Below are 23,618 nucleotides of genomic sequence, written 5' to 3' on the forward strand. Positions count from 1 at the left end.
ACACGGCATGATTTGCATAAGACTATGGCTTGGGAATCACAGATTTGCATAACGTTACGGCTGGTGATGGCTAATTCGTCGGCCGGGAATCACGCCACATGACATTTGCATAGTGCTACGGTTTAGTAAGCACTAATTGGTCATCGAGTCCGATGTTGACGCTATAAAAAGGCGACAGTTCGACACACCGGATATACGTCACTCTCGTCTAAGTCGACTTGGGAACTTTTTTGTTCAATAAAAAATATGAATTCTTCTTCCTGGCAAAAGTAAAACATTCCCTGAAAATAAGACCTAGAGCATTTTTCAGAGCAAAAATTAATATAAGACACTGTCTTATTTTCGGGGAAACACGGTATTAGCTATTGATAAAGATGGCGTACCTAATTTGCAATAGAATATCGTCCAAAAACGTTCGAAAAGCCTATTCGTTTATGCCAGGGGTTGGAATTAGCGGCTCTTTGCATAGACGTTTGCGGCTCTTCAGACAAACTCCAATTTCATTTCACCGCAGCTTTATAACTTATGAGTTTATGAGATAGAGCCGCCGAACAAACTTTGACTTGTTCTCCTTCCGCACATGACCACACTTGCGTTGATCAATATGAGTCGCATAAGAGTGGTAGCATCTGAAGCATATCTATATATATAACCCATTGAACGCGTGTCCGTCCATCCGTGTAACGTTATGCCGAAAACAGCCACTAGAGGCGCACCTGTCGTGTGTCGTATTTCGCACATTTAAATTAACATGCGGCTCTCTGGTACTTTTGTTATCCAGTTTTCATGACAATTTGGCTCTTCTCACTTGACAAACTGCCGACCCTTGGTTTATGCAAATGTACTAAGTGTTCTAATTTTACAGTTTTTTTTTGATAAAGGTCATTTAACATGACCAAAAACGTTAGAAGTTAATAAATTTGGCTGCACGTTTACAAGGTGTTAGAGTAAGTTTTGTTTATATAACAAATGAAAAAACTGATGTCATTTCCTGTTTGGCAAAAATGCAATCTCTGTAGATTTAACTCTTATGTCATTAAATCAAATTTTTATTTCTTCATATAGTGGTATTATATCTGAAGTTTAAGAAATAAGAGTACATGAGAAAATTGTCCATAACATTAACAATTAATAATAATAAAAATGCAACTATGCTACTATTTTCATATAAAGTTTGTCTTTTTTGTTCCAACCACAGTAATGTCTAAAGCTTAGTCACTTGTGTTGACATAGTATGTAACCGGGAGCAAAAAAATATCTGAAAATAAATACGAAGAAATAAAAATTGTATTTAATGACGTAGAAGAGAAATCTACAGACTATATTTTCACCAAACAGGAAATAATGTCATGATTTTTTAACTCCTTGCTTTAACCTGTCCTACGTTGTTCCCAAAAATATTCGTGTTGACATCATTGACCTGCGTGAGCGATCCCAAATATTTTCATGTTTACATCAGAACATTTTTGATACTAGATATAAAAATTGTGACGCATAGTGACATTAAAACGAACTTTTAAACTATAATCTCTTTTGTTTCTATATTATTCAATATATTTATTTTGTTTGTGCAACATAAAAAAATAGTTTTAACGATACAGTAAACAGGATTATTATTTTAAAAAATTTTTTTTAGGTTTAACATCAATGAAAATTCAATATGGCATCACAGGCAACAAATAAAAATTTCAACATCGAATAGGTTAAACATGAGAAATGATAATAGCAATAATAATGCTAATAATACTATAAAATGATAAAATAATTTTGTTATACCAAAAAAAGTCTGTAGTGTTGAATCTGCATTGTGTCACTCCACCATCTACCTTCTTAGCTACTGGGCAAGCATCATTACGAACAGAAGAGAAACTTCCAAAGACATAAGCTAAACAATCAATTTTCAGAGGCCCATTTCTTGAAAATGCTTAAGAAGTGAGTCCTATTATTTGGACTAAGAGCTTTGTGTTTAGGGCTACATGTTCACCTAGGGCAGGGGTCGGCAACCTGCGGCTCGTGAGCCACAATCGATTTAGAACGATTTTTAAATGTTTTTTTTTTTTTGATAAAATAAATAATATTNAAAAAAAAAAACATTTAAAAATCGTTCTGAATCGATTAACGAGGATTCGGCACCGATTCTATCTCTCAGCCACTTGTACTCACTTTTCATCGCACCCCTCCCCCGTGACACGCGTCGTCACTGTCGTCAGTCCGTCGGAAGCTCTCGAATGACGCCGTCGTCGGATGTTTCTATGAGGTTTAATTCGCTTTCGACGCAAGACAATTCTGAATAAATAGATTAGTTTCTTTTTATCAAAAAACTTTATTTATGCGAGTACTATTTATTGTTGGCAAAAAAAAATTTTGGCTCTTCCGACTTAAAAGGTTGCCGACCCCTGACCTAGGGCCATATTCTGGTCACCGTCTGACCTCTTGTCTCTCACAAGCCAATCACTGATTGGCTAATCCAAATGATTAGCCAATCAGCAACCGGCTTGTGAGAGACAAGAGACCAGAAACAGTGACCAGAATATGGCCCCTAGTTTCATCTGAATCAGAGACCCAAATGTCCGGCCATCTCCTTGTTAGTTCTCTCAGTTATCCATAAAAAATAAACTTTGTTCTGGTCTTTGTTATAATATTGTCGTTTCATTCCACTTAAATTGCTTCTTTTCATAAAGAAAATTTATCCAGAACAGTCATCATTTACTCCCTTCTATTAGTTTTGTTACTTAATTCTCTGGGACAAGCTTCTTTTCATCCTGCTATATGTGTGACTAAACCTTCATGGTTTGATGACTATACTCTTGTAAACTCCTGCTCTCTCTAAATTCTCTCTTTTACCTATCATCTCTAAAAATCAAATAGTAATTTTTTTCTTTTAGGAACTATTACTACTTGCATTAGAAGTCTCTTCTTGACTAACCCAGCACATTAAACTCTTCCCATAACTTTTCTCCAATAGCGTTCCTTTCAATATTTTAAATCAACTTAATTGTGTGGGTATTATTTTGTTAAAGACTATACAGTCTTAATTGTGTATTAGTTTTACAATTATAGTCCTGGCTATTTTATCAAAATAATACCTGTTCTAATATTTACAGACACAATACTAGTTTCATTTCCATTACTGAAATTCCAGAGAAGTTGAACCACCACAGTTTATCAGCTTTGCAATCTTTCTGCATAGTATAGTATACCCTTATTCATCTGAATAACAATCCAAAGAGAAATGTTTTATATTGCAATTTAAATATTGAAAATATTCATGTACAATTAGGGATTACAAATTTACAAACTTTATTACTGATAAAACAGTAAATTTTCAAAATTTTACTGGTTCACTGGTGAAATAAGCTTACCAATAATTTTGACTCCAAATACAAAAATTAGAACATGTGATTCTTTAGTTGCCAATTTACTATTAAGTGGGCACTAAATCTTTAGTAATCTATAACCAACTGAATTCCCTTTTCCTGTTTTTGAAAGAAAAAGTTTTGTCACCTGAAAAATAGAAGATGCTGTAATTTTTCAGTTAAAGTGTGGTCAGTGTAAATGCTCATATTCAAATGTATTCCGTTTTGTCAACTAAGATGTTATTCAACTATTGCCAAACAATCCACTGGATTATCAATCAAGCTATTTTAATAGTAGTAATTTGGCTAGAAGAAGGAGGTTACACCGCCATTTCACGATAAATTTACTAATTCAAAATAAATTAGTTTTAATTTAGAATATTTGTGGAAGAAATAAATTGACCTAGAGCAAGACATGAACCAAAACTATATAACAGTAGACTCCCGTACAATGTGGAGGATACATTCCATGTTGTAGGAAATAGCATTATAGGGGACATACATTTAACTGTTATTGTAATGGATCAAAGATTTCTTGAACATTTTTTCCAAATTATAGAGGAAGGCAATAATATAGCAGAACAAGTCTATAACATTGATGAATTTGCTTTGTATTGGAAAAAAGTGCCCAACAGAACATATATAGCAAAAGAAGAGACTTTTGCTTCTGGTTTCAAGGCATCAAAAGACAGGATAACTTTACTTTTGTTTTAATGCAGCTGGAGAACTATAACTAAGCTAATGTTAATTAATTGTACATTAAATCCACGTGTAATGAAAAATGTAGACAAATCAACATTTCTTGTTCACTGGAGAGCTAATAACAAAGCATGGATTACATGCGAAATGTCTAAACATTGGTTTTGTAACTGTTTTGTACCAGAGATTATTTACAATGAAAAAATTCTTTTTTAAACTGTTGGCTTCACTGTTCATATATATATATATATATATATTTTAAAAATTAAGGAACTGTAAAGTATAGTTTGACACTTTGGTTTTAACATATAAAAATATTTATTTGTATATACTTTCACATATAGTTATATGTCATTTAAAAAATTATTATATACATGTCAACCTATTTTTTAAACCTGATTATTAGTAACCATTTACCAGTAATATAATCCCTATGTATAGCAGAATGCCAACTGTCCAAAGTAATAATTAATTAATTAAGGAACAATTTCAGATAACCAATCACACTCGGTAGGAAAAGAATAAAAAAAAATTAAGGCACGGATTTAATAAACAATACATATGATAAGAAAATGAAAAAATTGCTTAATTTATTAAAAACAAATCTTTCATGCAAGCTACAATTTTCTGATAAAACTTTGAATTCAGCATAAAAAATATATTATTTAATACTAATTTTACTACTAACTACAGTATTTAAGTAAGATTTATTTATTAGTTCTTTTTTGAAAGTTGTTTATTTTGCTTTGTTTTAAGTTTCTTTTTTCACTCTTAAATTCCAGGTTTATTTTTTATTTGTCATGACAGTTGAAAAGTTTACTTCAGGTTGTGTTTCTAACAATACCAATGCTGTTTCTAATGCAGTAAAGTATTTCCTGAATTAGAAGTCTGATTCATGCTATTTGCTCATTCCATCACACTTTTATTTGTACTATAATAAATAAAACATAACACTAGTATTGATAACAAGATGCTCAATAGCTGGTCTACAAAAGCCCATCAACAATCACTATTATGTGAAAACTAATTTCTACAATTAGTACTCTGAAAGTTTTTGGTTAAACAATTTTTCAGATAATTGACAAACTATTCTATAGTTCTTTACCACATTCTTTGATTAAAGTTTTATTATGAATAACTGAACAATCAAAATAGTCAAATTTCTGTATTACAAACTTCTCTATCTAATAAATTTTGCATTATGTACTGACTGCTCTTTCAACCAAAAATATTTCACATATATTTTCATAAATAAATGTATGTAAAATTGCTTCTAAATAACAAAGTTAAAAATCTACAAAACATTTTTAATTTGTAAGGACTACATAATTAAACAATCACCTTAAAAAAAATCAGGCTATAAACCTGTTATTTTGAAGATTAATACTAAGTAATTTGCTACTAGAGGTAGATGTTAGGCACCATCTCTTATCTAAATTAATAATTTATTAAATAATTTAGAATCATCTGGAAGAAAAGAACTGACTTGGGGAGGGCATGAACCCACCCTTGAATGTTATTGTTTGCATATGTTTTTTTTTTTCAGGTGTGAGCATACACAGCACCTATCATGCAGACACTTTAGTCATGTCTCTAGGATAACAACAGTTGTGGGTCATCTGCTCAATTGTTGTCTTCCATATTTTCTCAGCCAAGTTTGAAGTTTTCCACTTGATTACCATCATGTATGGCAGGACAGATTCCTCCTAAACTTGATCCAAATTAGCTTTGATCTTAGTGGCATTTAACCTCTTTCCTAACCAGATACTTTATCACTGTACACATTTGTTTTCTCCATTTTCTTCATTGTAATAAGCATTCAGTGCTTCCTTCATCTGCCATAACACTATTTCATCTCTAATGTTAAAATGTATGTATGACGAGTAGTGATATTGGTTCCTGATGTCATCTGCTTAATATTGATAACACTGCCACCTATATGCAATTCTGAGAACTTTTTAAACAACCTACATATTTACATTTATATGTGCAAACTTGTACTTAATGAATTTTATGAATAAGTAGAACAATTTACTTATTATGATGATCAAAATTCTATAGACGACCATTTGTGTAAAATGTAAAACAAAATCATTAGAACATCAATAAAAAAAAATTAACCTAAAGACCAAACTGTATTAATCTCTGGCAAGTGTAAAAAAAAAAAAAAAACACATTTCTGCATAACTACCAAAATATGAAAAACTATTTGGTTCAATAAAGATGAAAGTCACTAGAATTAAGAAAGATGAAGAATCTGCAAAGAGAAATTAAAGCCAAACGATTGCCAGATTAGATTGAATTATATTATTGCCACTGTTAATAATTAAATACTACATAATTTGGCCTAGAGGTAAACATTATGTACCATCTCTTATTAAATTTAATAATTATAATTAAATTGATATTTATTTAATAATTTAGAAGGTTCTGGAAGAAAGATCAGCCCAGAGTGGGACTCTAACATGCAACTGCTGCTTACCATGCAAATGCATTGCCTAGAAATTACACTACCTAGAAAAAACATTCCAAATATATCGCTATATTTTGGAATAATTTTCTCCAGAATCTAGTGAAATATTCTTAGCATAAGAACAAAGATACAAGACATTGTGCCACTGACAAGACAGCTTCTTTAAATAAAGCATCTGTAAATTTATAAATTATGTATTTTAAACTGAATCTTTTTGTAACACATTTATTTTGTTTTTCTCAAAATCCTTTTATTTATTTTTAGATAATCTGTAAATATAATGTAAAAAAGATCTAGATTCTAGCATTTTTAAAAATCACTTCAAACAGAAATGAATATTAATTTTATTAAAAAAATTAACTTTAATAAATCTAAATGATTTTATGCAAGTTATTTTAATAAGATTTATTGATTGCTATAAAGCTTTAACAGCTCTATATTTTCATCTATGTTGTTATACTGACAGTTTAACACAGCATTTAGGTTTATATTAATTCACCTATTATAATTTTATTTAAAGTTACCTTATGGATAGTCATAACATCATGGAGATTATTTTGTTCAAATATAAAACTATTATATGAATAAAATAAGTATTATTATTATTATATTATAATGCCATCACAAAATAGATGATTTAATAACTATAATATTCACTTCTCTAAATTTGAAATAAAATCAAAATATAAGTTACACTAAGCAAAATTTGAGCAATTTTAAGCACTAAATTAAAGTAACAAATATAGTGTACTTCAAAATATTACACACATTTAACTAACAATGTACACAGTGTGAGACCCGAAAGGCCCTGGGCCTAATTTAATAATTTTTATTAAATATGTTTAAATATCGACACAAAATATTACTTCATTTTTGTGAAAAACTAGTGTTTTGGACGTGGGAAAAAACCAGATAACATATGCTACTTCCTTTCACAGAAGAGAACATCCTCTGACTTTCCCTTATCTGGTTAAAAATCTCACTCAGATGGGAAATGGTTACCCCTCATTCATCCCCCTTTCGTCCGTTCTCATGAAAGAGTTACTGGCCGATGATTGGTCAAAATTCAGGAGATATAAGGGGAATTTAGTCTGAATTCGGGGAGTTCTTCGACAGATCCGAAGCGTCAAAACTCCACACAGTTCTCCTCTTGATGACCAACGCCCTTAAACGAGTCCCATAGACTAAGTTCCGATTCTGAACTTAGTGAAGATACTTTTTTTTGTGCACGTATTGATCTCCCATACGAAGAAGTAAATGAACTCTATCTACAAGGTGTCCCTTACCTACAGAGAGGAAGACGAACGACAACTAACCAGGTCGTATGGTTTATAATAATTTTGTGAGCTCTCTCTCTCGATCGCGCATCAGCATAGAATAAGTCTTTGCCTATATCTTGTCGCTTAATTGTCGTTCATCGATTATTTGTATTCGTTTTGTTTTTGAATTATTAAATTTACTCTTGTTAAATTTACTTAAATGTCTCTTAAATTGATTCCTAATCAGATCTCATACGCGTGTTTGTCCGCGCAACGAGAAAATTGACAAACTGGTGTCGGGAACCTGACGAGCATCTGAACTTCGCCGCCGTTCGGATCATATAGCGATTATCGCCCTCCTATAAAAAGTTTAGAGAGCTGATCACACGATCGTGCGCCAGTAAGTGATATAGGTAATTTCCTTATACCCTTGGCTACTCACAACAGTAAAATTGTATTAAATGTAATGTAAAAAATAATAATCAAAACTATTATTGTATCAGGATTAAAAATTAAGAATATTTTCTAGTTGTCCAAAGGCAACCAGCTCTATATTTCTTGTCATCTCATATTAAAAACTAATTGTTGTAACTGCAGGGTGCATTTTTTTACAAACCACCAGGTAATAAACTGCTACACTTACAAAAAAAATAAAGTTTTTTTGTAAGTTTAGAAGTTTATTCGCACACTATAAAGCAATTATTAGATCAACATGTAAATCTTTAGAATTACTCACAATCTACAAGATGTTTATTTACAGTAGCAGTAATTACAATAAGAATTTGCTATTTATCGATTTGTTCAAGTAAAATTATATTTATAAATGCAAACAAAAAATTCTGTGATTTAATAATAAAAATCTACAAAAAGTTAATTAGTTACAGTATTAAAAATATATACAAATATAAATATCCAAATTTGATAGTTATACATTTAACTTCAGACTTAAGTATCTGAAGAAATACATATTGCATGAAAAAACTGTTTGAAACAAACTATCAGTATTTTGGAAGGAAAAGTTCAACCCCACAAAACTTAGTCCCCTGCCACACCACTGGTGTGGGGCAGGACAAATTTGTAAATTCAAATGGGAACTCCCATTTTTCATAGCAGATTCGGATTCTACCTCAAAATTTATGTAGGGTTTACTGAAGCATTTTTTTCAAATTGTGGTAGATGGCACCATAATTGATGAAAATTAGTTACATTCTTACTTTATTATGTTATTGTCGACTTGGGACTTATCATATTATTAGGACAATTATACTAGCATGCCTGTTATTTGCAAAAGGAGGAGTTCTACATTGTTTTAGTACATCGCTGTGATAAATCTACTGAAGAGAGACATAATGGTGGTGTAATAAACACTAGTATTGTGTTTTATTCCAAAGACACATGGCAAATTTTCCATCAAATTCCTTTATTAGTTGATTAATTTGATGGGAAATTTGCCATGTGTCTTTGGAATAAAACACAATACTAGTGTTTATTACGCCACAAATATAAAACAGGACACGGTTTCAAAAAGAAAATAAAAAAAAAAGACATAATGGTCTGAAACATGAATATCATGTGTATTGTGTGTACAAGGAAAACAATATATGAAAAAAATTTTTATTTTTTCTGATTAAGAATGCCTACTTTTACAAATAACCAATACGACAATACAATTGTCCTAATAATATGATAAGTCCCAAGTTGACAATAATATAATAAAGTAAAATGTAAGGATATAACTAAATTATTTATGTCCTTTTTTAATGGGAAATTCCATGTTTTATTATATAATGATTCTGGACTGGAAGAAAAGTAACTGTGACAGCCAAACATGGTTTTTGAATCATCATAGATGGTGCTACAATCAGCAATGTCATGTGAGCTTCATTTTTCATAGAAAACCCACATGCTTTACAACATAATATTCTATGTTGAAGGAAAGTGTGGGCCAATTGCTGCACCAAGTTAAATCAAATACCCTGTATATTAAACATAAACAATTACCAAAATTATATCAGACTACAGTAATACCCCAAATTTACGCGATAGGTGGGACCAAGAGATAACCGCATAAGTCGAATACGCGTAAGTCAGTGTATAATTTCGCAATTTGTGTAAAATCCAAGTCAGATGTATGTAAGCTAATAAATGTTCTTGTTAATCTTATCTTGTCTTTTGATTCGTTCACGGTTACAAGAAATCACCACATACACTCTCTCAAGTCTCCGTAGATATAACAAACACAGAAATAAATAACACAAAATAAATTGTAGCTATGTGTCGATTCCGCACGACACGTCCGAACATGTAAGCTGTACAATAGTGTGGGGGGAGTGAGTAATCAAGAATTGCGTGGCGCTTAAACAAAAGACGAACCTATGATATTCGAAAATTGCGTAACTCCGAGTTTGTGTAAGTCAGGGTAGCTTAAGTCGAGGTATTACTGTATATTACTATTCTTATTACCTAGGTAACCCAAAAATTCAATTAACATTAATCCTTCTACAACAATGCGACAATATATCACCAGTTTGGCATTAGCCGAAACATATGAAATAAAAATACAGTAGACCCCCCCTATAATGCAGGTTCATATAATGCCTATTCGTATATCGCGGCAAAAAAAATTGTGACTGTATTTGTATAAAGACACTAAAAGAGACTCGTAAAATGCAGTGAAATATCATTGCTGACTCGTGTCACGACAGGATTGGTCGATTCTGGACCAATAGCAGACGAGCAGCTGAACTACTTACACGTTACAAAGAGTTTAGGTGAGCAAGTTGAGTTTACTATCGTCTGTACAGTATATAAATTAGGTACTGTAAGTCTAATACAGTACTGTAATTTTATACATTTCTTGTGAAAAAAACATTTCTTATTCAATGGCCATAAAATTGATTTCTATTAATGATGTCTCCAAAGTTCAACGAATTTTTCACAAAAAAATAACTTATCAGAAAATGGGAAAAAACAACTTATCAGAAAATTATAAAAATAGCAGATTGTCATTGGCAACGGCAAAAGAGTGGAAACATCATTTGCACTTGTTCGCACAAAGTCTGTTGTTCATCTCAAGTAACTGCCGAACAGAAAGTCCGTTGTTTGCAGCATCCCTTATACAAGGCACCACTGTATATATTAAATGCTAAGTAATTTGGCACTAGAGTATGGTGACCAGATATTGTTTTGCAAATCCAGGGACATATCAATTGTCACTTTTAAGGGTACACAGCAGCCTACATGTATAAGTATAGTCAAATGTGTACTGTACTGTATATACTCATGACTGAGACCTAAACATTTTAATTTTTTTTGGTTGAGCTAGTTTTCTTCAATTAAATAGCTCTCCTCCAACAAGGTGCTTTTTAGCTAGATTTTTGCCCATGTTTTAAAATTTCAGGAAATGCTAAAAAGGAGCCAAACAGTTGGTTTGTTCATAAAAAAAAACTACCTGACAAATCTAAAAACATTGGGCATGTTCTCTGGCAGTGACAATATTACAGTAACCACAACCAACAATCACCTGAATGATTGGACTAGAATTTGGCTAATTAAATGATTAATATAAAGCAATTATTGTGGGTTCAAGGCCCACCCCAGATCAGTTCTTTTATTCCAGAAGGTTCTAAATTATTTAATAAATTATTAAAATTATAATTATCAATTTAATCAAGAGATGGCACATAATGCCTCCCTCTAGTGACAAGTTGCTTTATATATATATATATATATATATATATATATATATACTCATCAGGTATAAGATGTTTATTATTACAGTAATAAGGAAACAAAAAACCAGAGACAAAATTCCATTCCAGGGACAAAGCCAGCAACTATCTTGGAAATCTGGGATAAATGAATGGTCACCCTAACAAGAGGCAGGTGTTAGATGCCATATCTTGTCAAATTTAATAGTTGTAGTAGTACTAATAATAGTATAACCCTATATTATTTGGCAATGTTTGGCTTTAAGTTAATTCATTAATTAAAGAATTCCAGCCAATATCATCTGTTAATCACTAAAGCAAAGCTGCTATTTATGAAGACTATGGTTTTTCTATATTTATTATAAAATAGTAAAATTTGTTCAATTCAGAACAAAACTTGTCTATTTCAGAAAATTATTTGTCCTGGAAAAACAAGCCTTTTCTCATACTGTATATTTACTTTGTCTAAAACTAAAAACTGAATTAATACTAATCTGGAAGATGTAATTGTTAATTTAGTAACATGGTTCAAACTAAAATATTTTCTAAATCAAATTTAAATGCAATGGAGAGTAAAAGTGATTAAAATTTAAGAAAAAAATGAGAAAGTATTATTATAATAATTTCTCTTTAAAATGTAATTAAGTGTTCTATTGTTCATACAGATGACTATTCCTTCATAAATTATCAATGTTTTTTCCTCCAGTTATGATCAATGCTCAATTTCTTTATTTTCTCATTTCATATATTCCATATTTTGTGACCGCAGGGTCGGCACCTCTTTGGCGCCCTGTCAGGATGACACCACTGTGTCTTGTAGTAGACACAGGAAAATTTTATTGGCTGTTTATTTGGTTATGCGAACGGTCGCGTTGTGGACTTCTAGTTCCGGGATGGAGGCGTACCGAGAGAACCAGAGGAATTACACTCATCTAGACGTAATACCCGTTTATTGTTCATACTATATACAATCGCAATAGCTATATATAATTGGGTTAATTAACATATCTAAATTTTTTCGGTTACCCGTATTCCTGAGAGAGAGAGCTCACATATATTTCGCGCGAGGATAAATACCTTGGTTTGAATCATTGATTAGTCTTGGGTTGAATCGTTGATTAGTCTTCACAAAGTTCTTTCGAACGTTGAAATGTTTTTCAAGTAGCACAAAGTTCTTCCTAACGTTGTCGGGCGTAGTCCTTTCGAACAGCGGCGATTAGATGAGTTCCTGGTAGCGACTTATCCGTTTTTGTAAAAAACACAGTGCGCACAAATTTCCAGAGACTGACTCTTACGTATCGACCCCTCCTTTTTATAAAAGGGGTCTCGTTGGGTTTTTTCCACTGCCTTATTAGGACTGTTCTTTTTTCTTTGACCAATAGTCTTTTTCAAGATTTCGGGTGACACATTCGATGTATCATGCTTGACAAGGAACTAAGTTCGTGGGAAAAGATTTTTATGCTCGTTTTTTTATGGCAGTTTGAAGTTAAAATTTTTTCCATTTCCTCCCTTAACAAAAATTTTATTTAACGAATTTATTCACTAAACTCGACTCTCACACCGACTCTTCTAGTTCCGGGATTGGCGCCCTGTCAGGATGACACCACTGTGTCTTGTAGTAGACATAGGAAAATTTTATTGGCCGTTTATTTGGTTACTTTTCTCATTTCATATATTCCATATTTTATGGCACTTATATTGGATTTGTTGTCCTGAGTTTGACATCAAGTAAATTTATTATTATTACTTCTTACTAAAACAAATGCTAATTACTATTTAATGGTGCAAAATATGTCTACAGTATAAAACTTTAAGAAAAACAAAATAATAAATGAAAGTTACTTGCCAGACTACTTCATAAGTGCATTTGATAGACCAAAAATGTTTAGGTTGCCCCAGATAACTAGACAAACACTAATTTTAAATACTGTTAAGTATTATTTTATGTATAAAACTACTGAATTCAGTGAACTTAACCATTGAACAGAGAACAATACTTTTTTCAGATGTCAGGTTTTCTTTTTATATTATAAATCATTATAATGATATAAGAATTTATATTAAGTTCAAAAATTATAATTAAAATCATTTTGACTGAATCAGAGATGATAATTTGATATTTTTTACAATTTACATAATCACTGAGATGAGTGTGTGTATAGGAAACACGTAAAAAGAAAATTAAAGATCTAAAATATAAACAATCAAAATTCATATATACAAAAATTATCTGGTCAAAGGAAAAACGTTAAAAACTTTAAATTAAGTAACTGAAGTTATTAAATTTTATTTACCGTATGTCAACTGAAGCAGGTGGTCTATCAAGCCTCTCTTCACGATTTCTACGATTCTTCCTCTCTTCTATTTCCTTTGGTTCCTCACGGGATCCTTGCTTCCCACTTCTTTCAATAAATGGTTTTGAATTTCGAGGCTTAGGAAGAGCATCTAGATACGAAAAGAGTAACATTAAAATGTGAATATTTTAAATTTAATACTTATAAATACTTCATAAATTGTTAAGTCTATTTTGATACAACACGTATTAAATTTGTAAATTACAGTGAGTGATCAATTAACGAACACTTTCGCAAAAGATTTTTATGTTCGGACAACGAATACCTCACAGAACAAACACAAGAAGCAGCGACGTAAAATAATGAATACTGTGAGACCCGAAAGGCCCCTGGGTCTTTATAGTGATTTTATTAATTATGTTAAATATTGTCACCAAATATTACTTCATTTTTGGTGAGAAAAATGACGTTTTAGAGTGGGAAAAATAGATAACAGATGTTACTTCCTTTCACAGAAGTTAGAACATCCTCTGTTTTTCCCTTATCTGCGAAAACTCTCGTTTTGATGGGAAATGGTTACCCCTCATTCATTCCCCTTTCATCCGTTCTCATGAAAGAGTTATTGGCCGATGATTGGTCGAAATTCAGAAGATATACAGGGAAATTGTCAGAATTCGGGGAGTTCAGCGACAGATCTGGAAGCGTCCAAACTCCATACGTTTTTCCTCCTGATGACCAACGCCCTTAGTCGAGACACTTAGAAAAAGTCCAGAGTCTGCACTTAGAAAATATACTTTGATTTTGTGCACATATTGATCTCCCATACAAAGAAGTAAATGAACTTTATCTCCAAAGTGTCCCTTGCATACAGAGAAGAAGACGAACGACAACTAAACAGGTCGTATGTTTTATAACGATTTTGTGAGCTCTCTCTCGATCGCGAATAGGGTATAATATAAGCTTAGCTATCTCCCGATTTGTATATTATTTGTAGTAGTTCTGTCTCTCGTTTATCCACATTTTGTATGAGTTTATTTTCTTGTTTTATTAAATTTATTATTTCGTTTTTAATTAAAATGTCTCCTAATTGTGTGACTGAATCAGATCGCATACGCGTGTTTGTCCGCGGATCGATAAATTGACAAACTGGTGTCGGGACCCTGACATAGGAAGAAGGTGAATTCGCCCCCACCAACTTCCGCTCTAAATTATAATCTAACAGTAAAGCCCTCCACACTCATTTCCCTACGTTTGGGAAAGGCCGTTCTTTGGATGACCGAGAACTGGTCTTACCGACTAGTGCCCGTAAGTGGCGTAGACTTTGATATACGTCCTGGCTGATCTCACAATACCAATTGGTCTTCCCTTGTCTTCAGACAACAATTCGAAACTTTTTGGAGTGCGGGAGATGTCAACATTGACTATCAATCCAGTATATACTGATCGGATAGTATTCCTCCAAACTTTGAAACTCTCCCTTGTAATTCCAGCCTTTTATTTTTCTGACAGAAACAATTCTTTTATAGTATTTGCAAGACTGTCGGGTGGGCACTCATTAAGTTTTGCGTCAGTTTTTTTTTTCGAAAGGTGAGAGTATAATATCACAGGTAGAGAGTGGGCAGATGTCTGATGTCTGTTGTTGCTGGGCAGTATGGCTTGAACAGGTCTACAGTAGGCCACAGTTCAATCTTATCTAAGAAAGATTGAGTATAATCGGGAAGACTCAAGCAGCTAAAGGAGTAACAAAAATCACATCTGAGAAATAAAGAACATTGAAGAGTTCATAATAGAACATGAAACTGATCTGATGACAGAAGAATGCCAAAAAACTCGGCAACAGATGTTTTCTTCCGAAAAAGAGAATTAATGTTGATATCTACTATTAAACATTTTTTTGAAGTGGGATTATGTCAGAATGATGGTCTTAGAATCGCATCCAAACCAGGTTGAGGTTAATAGGCTTAGGGATCTCTACAATTACAATGCTATTAATTAGTTCTGAAAAATCTTGGAGAGAAAAGCAATTGACATTGGACAGATTCTTTAACTCCCACAAACAGAAAAACAAGACTAATAAAAATGCAAGACTGTATGTATATGTATTTTTATTATTTCATATAAATAAACGTAATAAATAAAAAATATAAAAATAAAATATTCAAAAAATAAAAATGCATATATTTTTTATTTTTTGGAGTCTCCAGAACAAATTAATCAAATTCCCATAAAAACCTATGGTAAATTGATAATTGGTTAATGAACAGAGTCTTGGAACAGATTATGTTTGTTAACCGATCACCTACTGTATTTTATGTATTAGGTACATAATTTAAAGTGCGTCTTGTCCACTTTTGCTTAATTTTAAATACAGTCGACCCCCGTATAAGATCATTGATTATTCCGTTTTATATGAATTCCATGTTGTACGAGTCACTTAAATTTTACAAATACGTGAGCCGTTCACAGCCCGGTACACATATTTGTAAAATTAAAGTGACTCGTACAACATGGAATTCATATAAAACGGAATAATCAATGATCTTATACGGGGGTCGACTGTATTCAATAGTCACTTAAAGCTTTAAACTTGATAAATGCTTATAAACAAACATGTGGAATGAACATAATGTAAACTATTAGCCAGCAGAACTATAATTTCAACAAAGCATTGAGAAGATATTGAAGTTATAAAGAGGGAGAGCAGGTTTTCAAATGAAGTCATATTCCAATACAATAAATAAAAAAGACAACTTGAAAAATGCAGATTAAAAGTGTTTATTCAGAAAGCACAATAATTAATACTAGTTAAGTTCTCTGAATTTCAGGCAATTCATGCAAACAGTCAATATTATAATACATCTTTTTCTTCTACAAATTTGTATGACAAATAGTTGATCTGACTGCATTAGCCAGATATCACATGGAGTAAAAAAAAATTGGGGTTGTGTATGGAGACAGAATCACAGTCGTTTAAGGCATAAACCCATCTGTGTTATTAGAGGAAGGGTAAGGATGTAAATGATTAATCTTGATGGTTATCACAATCCAAGTCAACAATCATTGATCCAGATGATGATGCACTTGAAGTACAGTGATACCCCAAACTTACGCAATAGGTGGGACTGAACGATAACCACGTAAGTCGAGGTATAATTTTGCAATTTGTGTAAAATACAAGTCAGCTGCATGTAAGTGCATGTAAGCTAATAAATGTTCTCGTTAAGATTATCTCGTCTTTTGATTTGTTCACGGTTACAAGAAATCACCACATAGTCTCTCTCAAGTCTCCGTAGATATAACAAACACAGAAATAAATAATATAAAATAAATTGTAGCTATGTGTCAATTCCACGCAACACGTCCAAACATGTAAGCTGAACAATAGTGTGGGGGGAGTGAGTAATCAAGAGTTGAGTGGTGCTCAAACAAAAGATGAATTGACGAAATTTGAAAATCACGTAACTCCAGGTTCGTGTAAGTTGAGGTAGCATAAGTCTAGGTATTACTGTACTTACATCAGAGTTGATGTGCTCTGCTTTCTTACGCTCTCCATACAATCTACATTGTTTGGAATTAGTCATTTTGGGTTTTTATGGTTCATTTTGACTTTTTCTTTCCAATGATATATGTTTCTTACATTTCTGTTCATATTTTCTTTAAAGAAAATTTTCATAGCGTCAAAAAAGTTATGAAAATTTTCTTCAACTCGGCACACTTATTGGATTATAATTTTACAAACTATTTTATTGGTTATTACTGCTAAATAAAATTGCAGATTCTGTCATTCTGTGCAGCACTGATTTCAAAAGTCTATCTCTTCATGATTCAAAGTTTCAATACCTAAACAAGATGCAACATTGCCATTTTCAGTGTTAACATGCAACTGCTACACCCCCCTCATGGCTTCACACCCCTACTACTCATCATTTTAAATACAGACATAAACCTTGTAAACTATAAATGATATGTGCAGCATATCTTATTTTTTGCTGCTCCAATTTTCATAGATTCCCCTCTATACCAAACCGAATTTAAACACATTCAGATAAAAAGAGCAAGAGCAACAGACATTCTGCAGTATTTGCAATTCTCAGACTTTTTCTGCTAAAAAATCTTATTCCCTGACTATCTCTAATTTTTCCAGGTCTGTATGGACCCTGATTAGAAGTCTTTTAAGCCATTCTTAAACAACAGTCATCAACTTATACAATTCAAGAATGGATAAAAATAATGTTCATAATAATGCATTTTGAAAATAGCATATCAAAACAATTCAAATAAAATTAAATTTTCAAACTTTTTAGTATGTAGACAACACCCAGCACAGAAATGGCATCATTTAATTTTTTTATGATATTGACATTTATATATATATATATGATATTTTATGATATAATTAAAACTTCTGCCGCATATAAAAGGATTGCCACAATTAATTTCACATGTTAATTAAATTCCATATCAAGCAAGGGATACCTGTATATGAAAATTCGTCTCTGATGCAAGTTTTTAAGTAATTCCATAAACCAATCCCACTTATGGTGATAACAAAAATTTGCAGTCTGCTAAAATTGATAACATTTGGAAAAAATACATTAGCTTTTAAATTCAAAAGGCAATTCTGTAAAATCCTGATATTTTCCCCAACATTTAGAAGTATCAACATAAAATTCCATGAAACTAGCAGGTATTATATAGTATTAATAGTTGTTTAATTAAACACCAGGTACTTAATATATATATTGGACTAAAAACAGCTATGTAGAAACACTATCATTTATATACTAATATAAAACAATTAAATCAAACAGAACTTATTATGCTGTATATCCAATTCTGTTTTTACAAGGAATTTATTTATTTTTTTAACTATTTTGATTTAATATGGTTAAAATGTCTGGTGTTTATCTTCTGAAGACAAAACAAAATCTATAACTTAAGGTAGCACTGATGGGTAAACTGATTCAGAAGATAAACATGGGAAATACATTATTGATCTTACAACAAAAAGTCCAACGTTGCTTTGAGTTGGGGCTAAAATTAATTTATACAGTAGAACCTCGAAAACTCGGCTCTCGATAACCCGGCACTCCGGATAACTCGGCCACACACTGGCAGGGCAAAAAAATCCTTAGTTAATTAATTTTCATTATAGACAGCTTTATAAAAGTATAAAAGCTCTCATAAAGTATTTTTCTGAGGTCTGTCTTATCAGGTAAATTACTATACACAGTGTATTCATTAATTTTCATTTTCATGTAGTAAAGGCTCTATGCCTTCATAAAGAACGTACTTTTCCTTTGTTTAAGGGTATTTGGGCAGTTTATTCTCTGTTATATTCTCAAGTAAACAATACATACAAGTACAGTACAGTATTTTCTGAGGAAACACTCTTACTTATTTTTTAAACCCCATTCCCAATAATCCGGCATTTTCACAAACTCGGCCACCCTTCGGTCCACATTAGGCCGAGTTTGAGGTTCTACTGTAGTATGATTTGGATAGAAATGCACAAGACATTGGTAAACAAAACTGGGATAAGTTGCAGATATCAAAAAAAAATCACCTCTTCTTTCCATTAAAATGTTTATTAATGAAACAAATGTTTTGAGCCTGATTTAGAGGCCTATCTCAAGTTTATTGTAAACTATAGTGTTTTATTTTGGAATATTTGCATTAAAACATTTTGCTGGGAAAGAAAAGGTTATTTTTTGACATTTGCAACTTCTTCCAGTTTTGTTTTCCATTGTATTGTGAAAGATTGCTTTCTGCCCAAATCACACAGGAAATTAGTTTTAGCCCTAACTCAAAGTAAAGCAAAAGTTGGACTTTTTATTGTAATGTAAAATTAACAAACATTTATTTATTGTGATATAGTCATAATGCCAGGCCACAATTTTTAATCATATTTTTAATTAATTTAATTTAACCTGTCCTACGTTGCTCCCAAAAATATTCGTGTTGACCTCATTGACCTGCGTGGGTAATCCCAAATATTTTCATGTTTACATTGGAACATTTTTGATAGTAGATGGCGCTATGCATCACAATTTTTATATTAAAACGAACTTTTAAAACAATTTTTTTTGTTTCTATATTATTCAATATATTTATTTTGTTTGTAAAACAAAAAAATAATTTTTTATGATACAGTAAACACGATTATTATTTTTAAAAAAATTTAGGCTTAACATCAACGAAAATTCAACATGGCATCACAGGCAACAAAAATTTCAACATCAAATAGGTTAAAATATATGCTCTCTGTTAAAAAGAAGATATGTCACTGATACATTGTTTGACTGGAAACTGTTTAATTAAATGAACAAATACAAACAGTCGACCAGCACAAAGTCTTCTGTGCAAGTTTGCAACATGACGGAACATGGTAAAAAAAAAAAAAAGCAAGATTTGACACCCCCTGGTAGTTGAGAAAAATACAGTACAAAATTCACATTCCTTAACACATCCCCTCATTTCAATGTCTGTTGAGATGTCGAAATGTAGTCATATGTTTCAGACATTTATAGTACTTAGAGCTGTGGTGCTGGCTGAGATATAGTCAGCCTCCATGGATGAAAGAGCAACACTGTTCTGTTTTCTGGAGTACCATGCAATTGGATTTCATGCTGGAATTTCATTCTGCTCATACTTTTCCTGGTTTTTGTATCTCCTCCCAATCAGCATCATTCATGCCTACTAGATTGTCTAAACCTTTGTAAAACGAAGTGTAATATGTCTTGTACAACTTTAACCCTCCTACCACAAGGCAGTGTCAGATCCGATATGTCTTGTTTGTTTTCATTTGCACAGAAAACAATGCTAGTGTTGGGGGGCTATGACCATAAATTACTTTATCAGGTAGTAGTTCTCAAGACAGTGGCGTGGATAGGTAAGTCGTCGATCTTCAATTTTTCTCATAATTTAGGTACTATTAGAGCGCACTCTGCTCCGGTGTCGGTTACGACACCCCCTTGTGATGTACATTATCTTTTTTCATCATGTAGGAAAAACCTAAAGAGCTATTTCTTGATTATCTACCATTGTTTGGCAGGTTACTATAGCAGAATATCAACGGTTTACTACAGATGAAGAAATTCATCAAGAATTGTTACAGTAAATTCCAAAGGTCATAATAAGAATTCTTCAAAATTTTTGTATGATGATCTGAAGATGCTTCTTTCTTTCTGTACAAAGAAAAACAAAACTGTAGTCCTCACATCATCCATGCATTCACTGGCAAAATTGACCAAATCAGCCAAAAACCTGCCATAGTTGAATTCTATAATGTGACTAAAGAGGCGTGGATGTTTTTGATAAGTTATGTTATGCAAAATCTGTCAAAAGAATGACAAATCGCTGGCCTGTGCAATACTTCTATGGCATTTTAGATGCAGCAGCAGTAAATGCCTATCTAATCTCCAAGCTAAATATGCCACAAGAACATAAAAGCAACACCTGTCGGGCTGAGTTTTTGAAGAAACTTTCTTTTTCACTGGTTACACCACACATGAAGGAAAGGATTACAAATCCCCATATTAGTAAAACATTGAGAGAAGAAATGTGCAACATCCTAGGAATAGAAATGCCCAAAGATGCATCATCACTAAATCCATCCACATCGGCAAGACCATAAAAATGTTCCTTTTGTGGATGGAAAAAGAATTGAAGAGGGAATCACCTATGCACCAAGTGCAAGAAAAGTATTTGTGGTGAACACAAGAAAGTAATTTGTCAATCATGCATATGATTAAATAAATAAAAATAAAAACATTTGTCCTAATTAAAAAAATTGTAATTGTAATTTTGTAAATAGAAAAAAGTTTGTTCCTAATTAAACACAATTTTGTAAGTTTTGTAAATATACATATTTTCTTTAACACGTATTTATTTAAACCAAATGAACCTGATTTATAAGGGAAAAAACAGATGTTTTGGCTAAGTGTCATATACAACATGGCCTTGTGACATGTGTTCTGATATTCCACCTTGTGGCAAGAGGGTTAAATATCAAAGAATTCTTTCACTCGTGTTCCACAACTGATTTGTCTAGATATCTAAGATATGACACACTATATGCAATATCTGGTCTACTTGTAACAGAAATGTACATAAGACTGCACACCAATCTACAATATAGAATTTTTTCATTCAAATTAGATTCTGTTAGATGGACACTGTTCCATATTGAATTCAGTTATTTTGGACTGACTGATTTTTAATTCCTTTTCATCTTGATCAAACTGCATTCCTAAGAACGATGAGACTTCTGTACAGAGTTTAATGTCAGAGATTTGGGATACAGTGGAACCCCGGTTAACGAACGTCCTGGTTAACGACCAAATCGGTTAATGAACTTTTATTTTGTAAAAATTGTCACGGATAACGAACAAAATTCGGATAACGAACGTAACGGTATTTTGTGTCAAATTTTTGTTGGTGTTAGGCATGCGCAAGTTAAGCATTGCTTTTCCAAGTGTTTGTGCTATACTTCTTTTTTCAGTTTTGTGATTTATATATTTAATAAATATGGCATCAAAGAAAGAAAAAAGTCATAGTGGCATTAGAAAACGACAACGCAATATAAACGACAATGCGCTATCGCATTTGAGAAAAATTTTGATTAAAAGAGTAAGACAATCAACTTTAGATCAATTTCTTGTTCCTTACACAAAGAGTATGTTTCTTCGTTAAATTATGACAACGCAACACTTGGGCGATCTGACTAGGGGGAATGCCTTCTGGGAGGTGTTTTTTAAGGGAAACTGGCCCCTATTTACGGGTTTCAGACGAGGAGAAATCCCGGAAGACTCCACGTGGCCAGCCCGTCTGAGCGAGATGCGAACCCACGAACGAACTCCCCGTGTTCAAGGTACGAAGACCACTTAGCCACTAGTGGGGTTTTTACCGAAAGAGACTTCGACTCGAAGAATCTTCCAATGAAGTGCTACCCATTATTTTTTTGGAGGGGATACCATTTCTAAGCATTAAGGTCCATATATCTCCAATTTTCTGCCACCAACTACAACAAACGAAGGTATGTACAGTGCTATTTTATTAAACAAAGTTTACATGTTTGTTGCTGTAATGATAAATACTACGTTTTCCTACATTTTCATCAAAGAAAATTATTGTATATTACAAATAAAATGACAAAAATTTCGGAGACTAGAACGAATTAATTGCATTTGCATTAATTTCTATGGGAAAAATTGCTTCGGTTAATGAACAATTCAGTTAACGAACGGAGTCACGGAACGGATTAAGTTCGTTAACCGGGGTTCCACTGTATTTGTCAATCTTTGCATCTTCACCTGTGATGATTGCATCGTCAATGAAAATAATCAAATAGGCACCATTATCTACATACAAACAGAAGTCATACTTCAACCTACAAAAACCTAACCTTTCCATGACTTTGTTAAACTTCAAGCCGTACAATGCTCTATTCCAAAAAATCACTACTCACCACACCTATATATCAAACACAAACACTGAGCCAATTTATGGTGTGGAACGATCGACTAATCATAAAAAACAAACGTTTTCGAACCCCTTCTGGGCTCTTCATCAGGTTTTAGCTCGTAAACTTCAACATTCGTCAATCGAATTTTACGAGCTAAAACCTGATGAAGAGCCCAGAAGGGGTTCGAAAACGTTTGTTTTTATGATTAGTCGATCGTTCCACATCGTAAATTGGTTCAGTGTTTGTGTTTAATGCTTTACAGAGTTNGGATGGCCAGGTTAGTAGCAAGAGGATTCCAAGTACCTTACGAAAAAGAAGAATTTAGCTATGCACCAGTCTGTAGGATGTCTACGATTAGAAT

General features: G+C 32.4%; 1 protein-coding gene across 1 annotated transcript in view; it reads right to left on the minus strand.

Annotated features, from left to right (window-relative positions):
• The window catches only part of LOC111632911 (plasminogen activator inhibitor 1 RNA-binding protein-like), a 74,555-nt gene that overhangs the window by 24,997 nt on the left and 25,940 nt on the right, over positions 1–23,618 (minus strand). The window contains exon 2 of the mRNA XM_023377439.1: positions 13,792–13,942. Coding sequence (XP_023233207.1) covers positions 13,792–13,942 — 151 coding nt within the window. The remainder of the gene's footprint in view (positions 1–13,791; positions 13,943–23,618) is intronic.

The sequence above is a fragment of the Centruroides sculpturatus genome, unplaced genomic scaffold (genome assembly GCF_000671375.1).
Source record: "Centruroides sculpturatus isolate CEXI.00-Female unplaced genomic scaffold, Cexi_2.0 scaffold292, whole genome shotgun sequence".
In the NCBI taxonomy this organism is placed as follows: Eukaryota; Metazoa; Arthropoda; class Arachnida; order Scorpiones; family Buthidae; genus Centruroides; species Centruroides sculpturatus.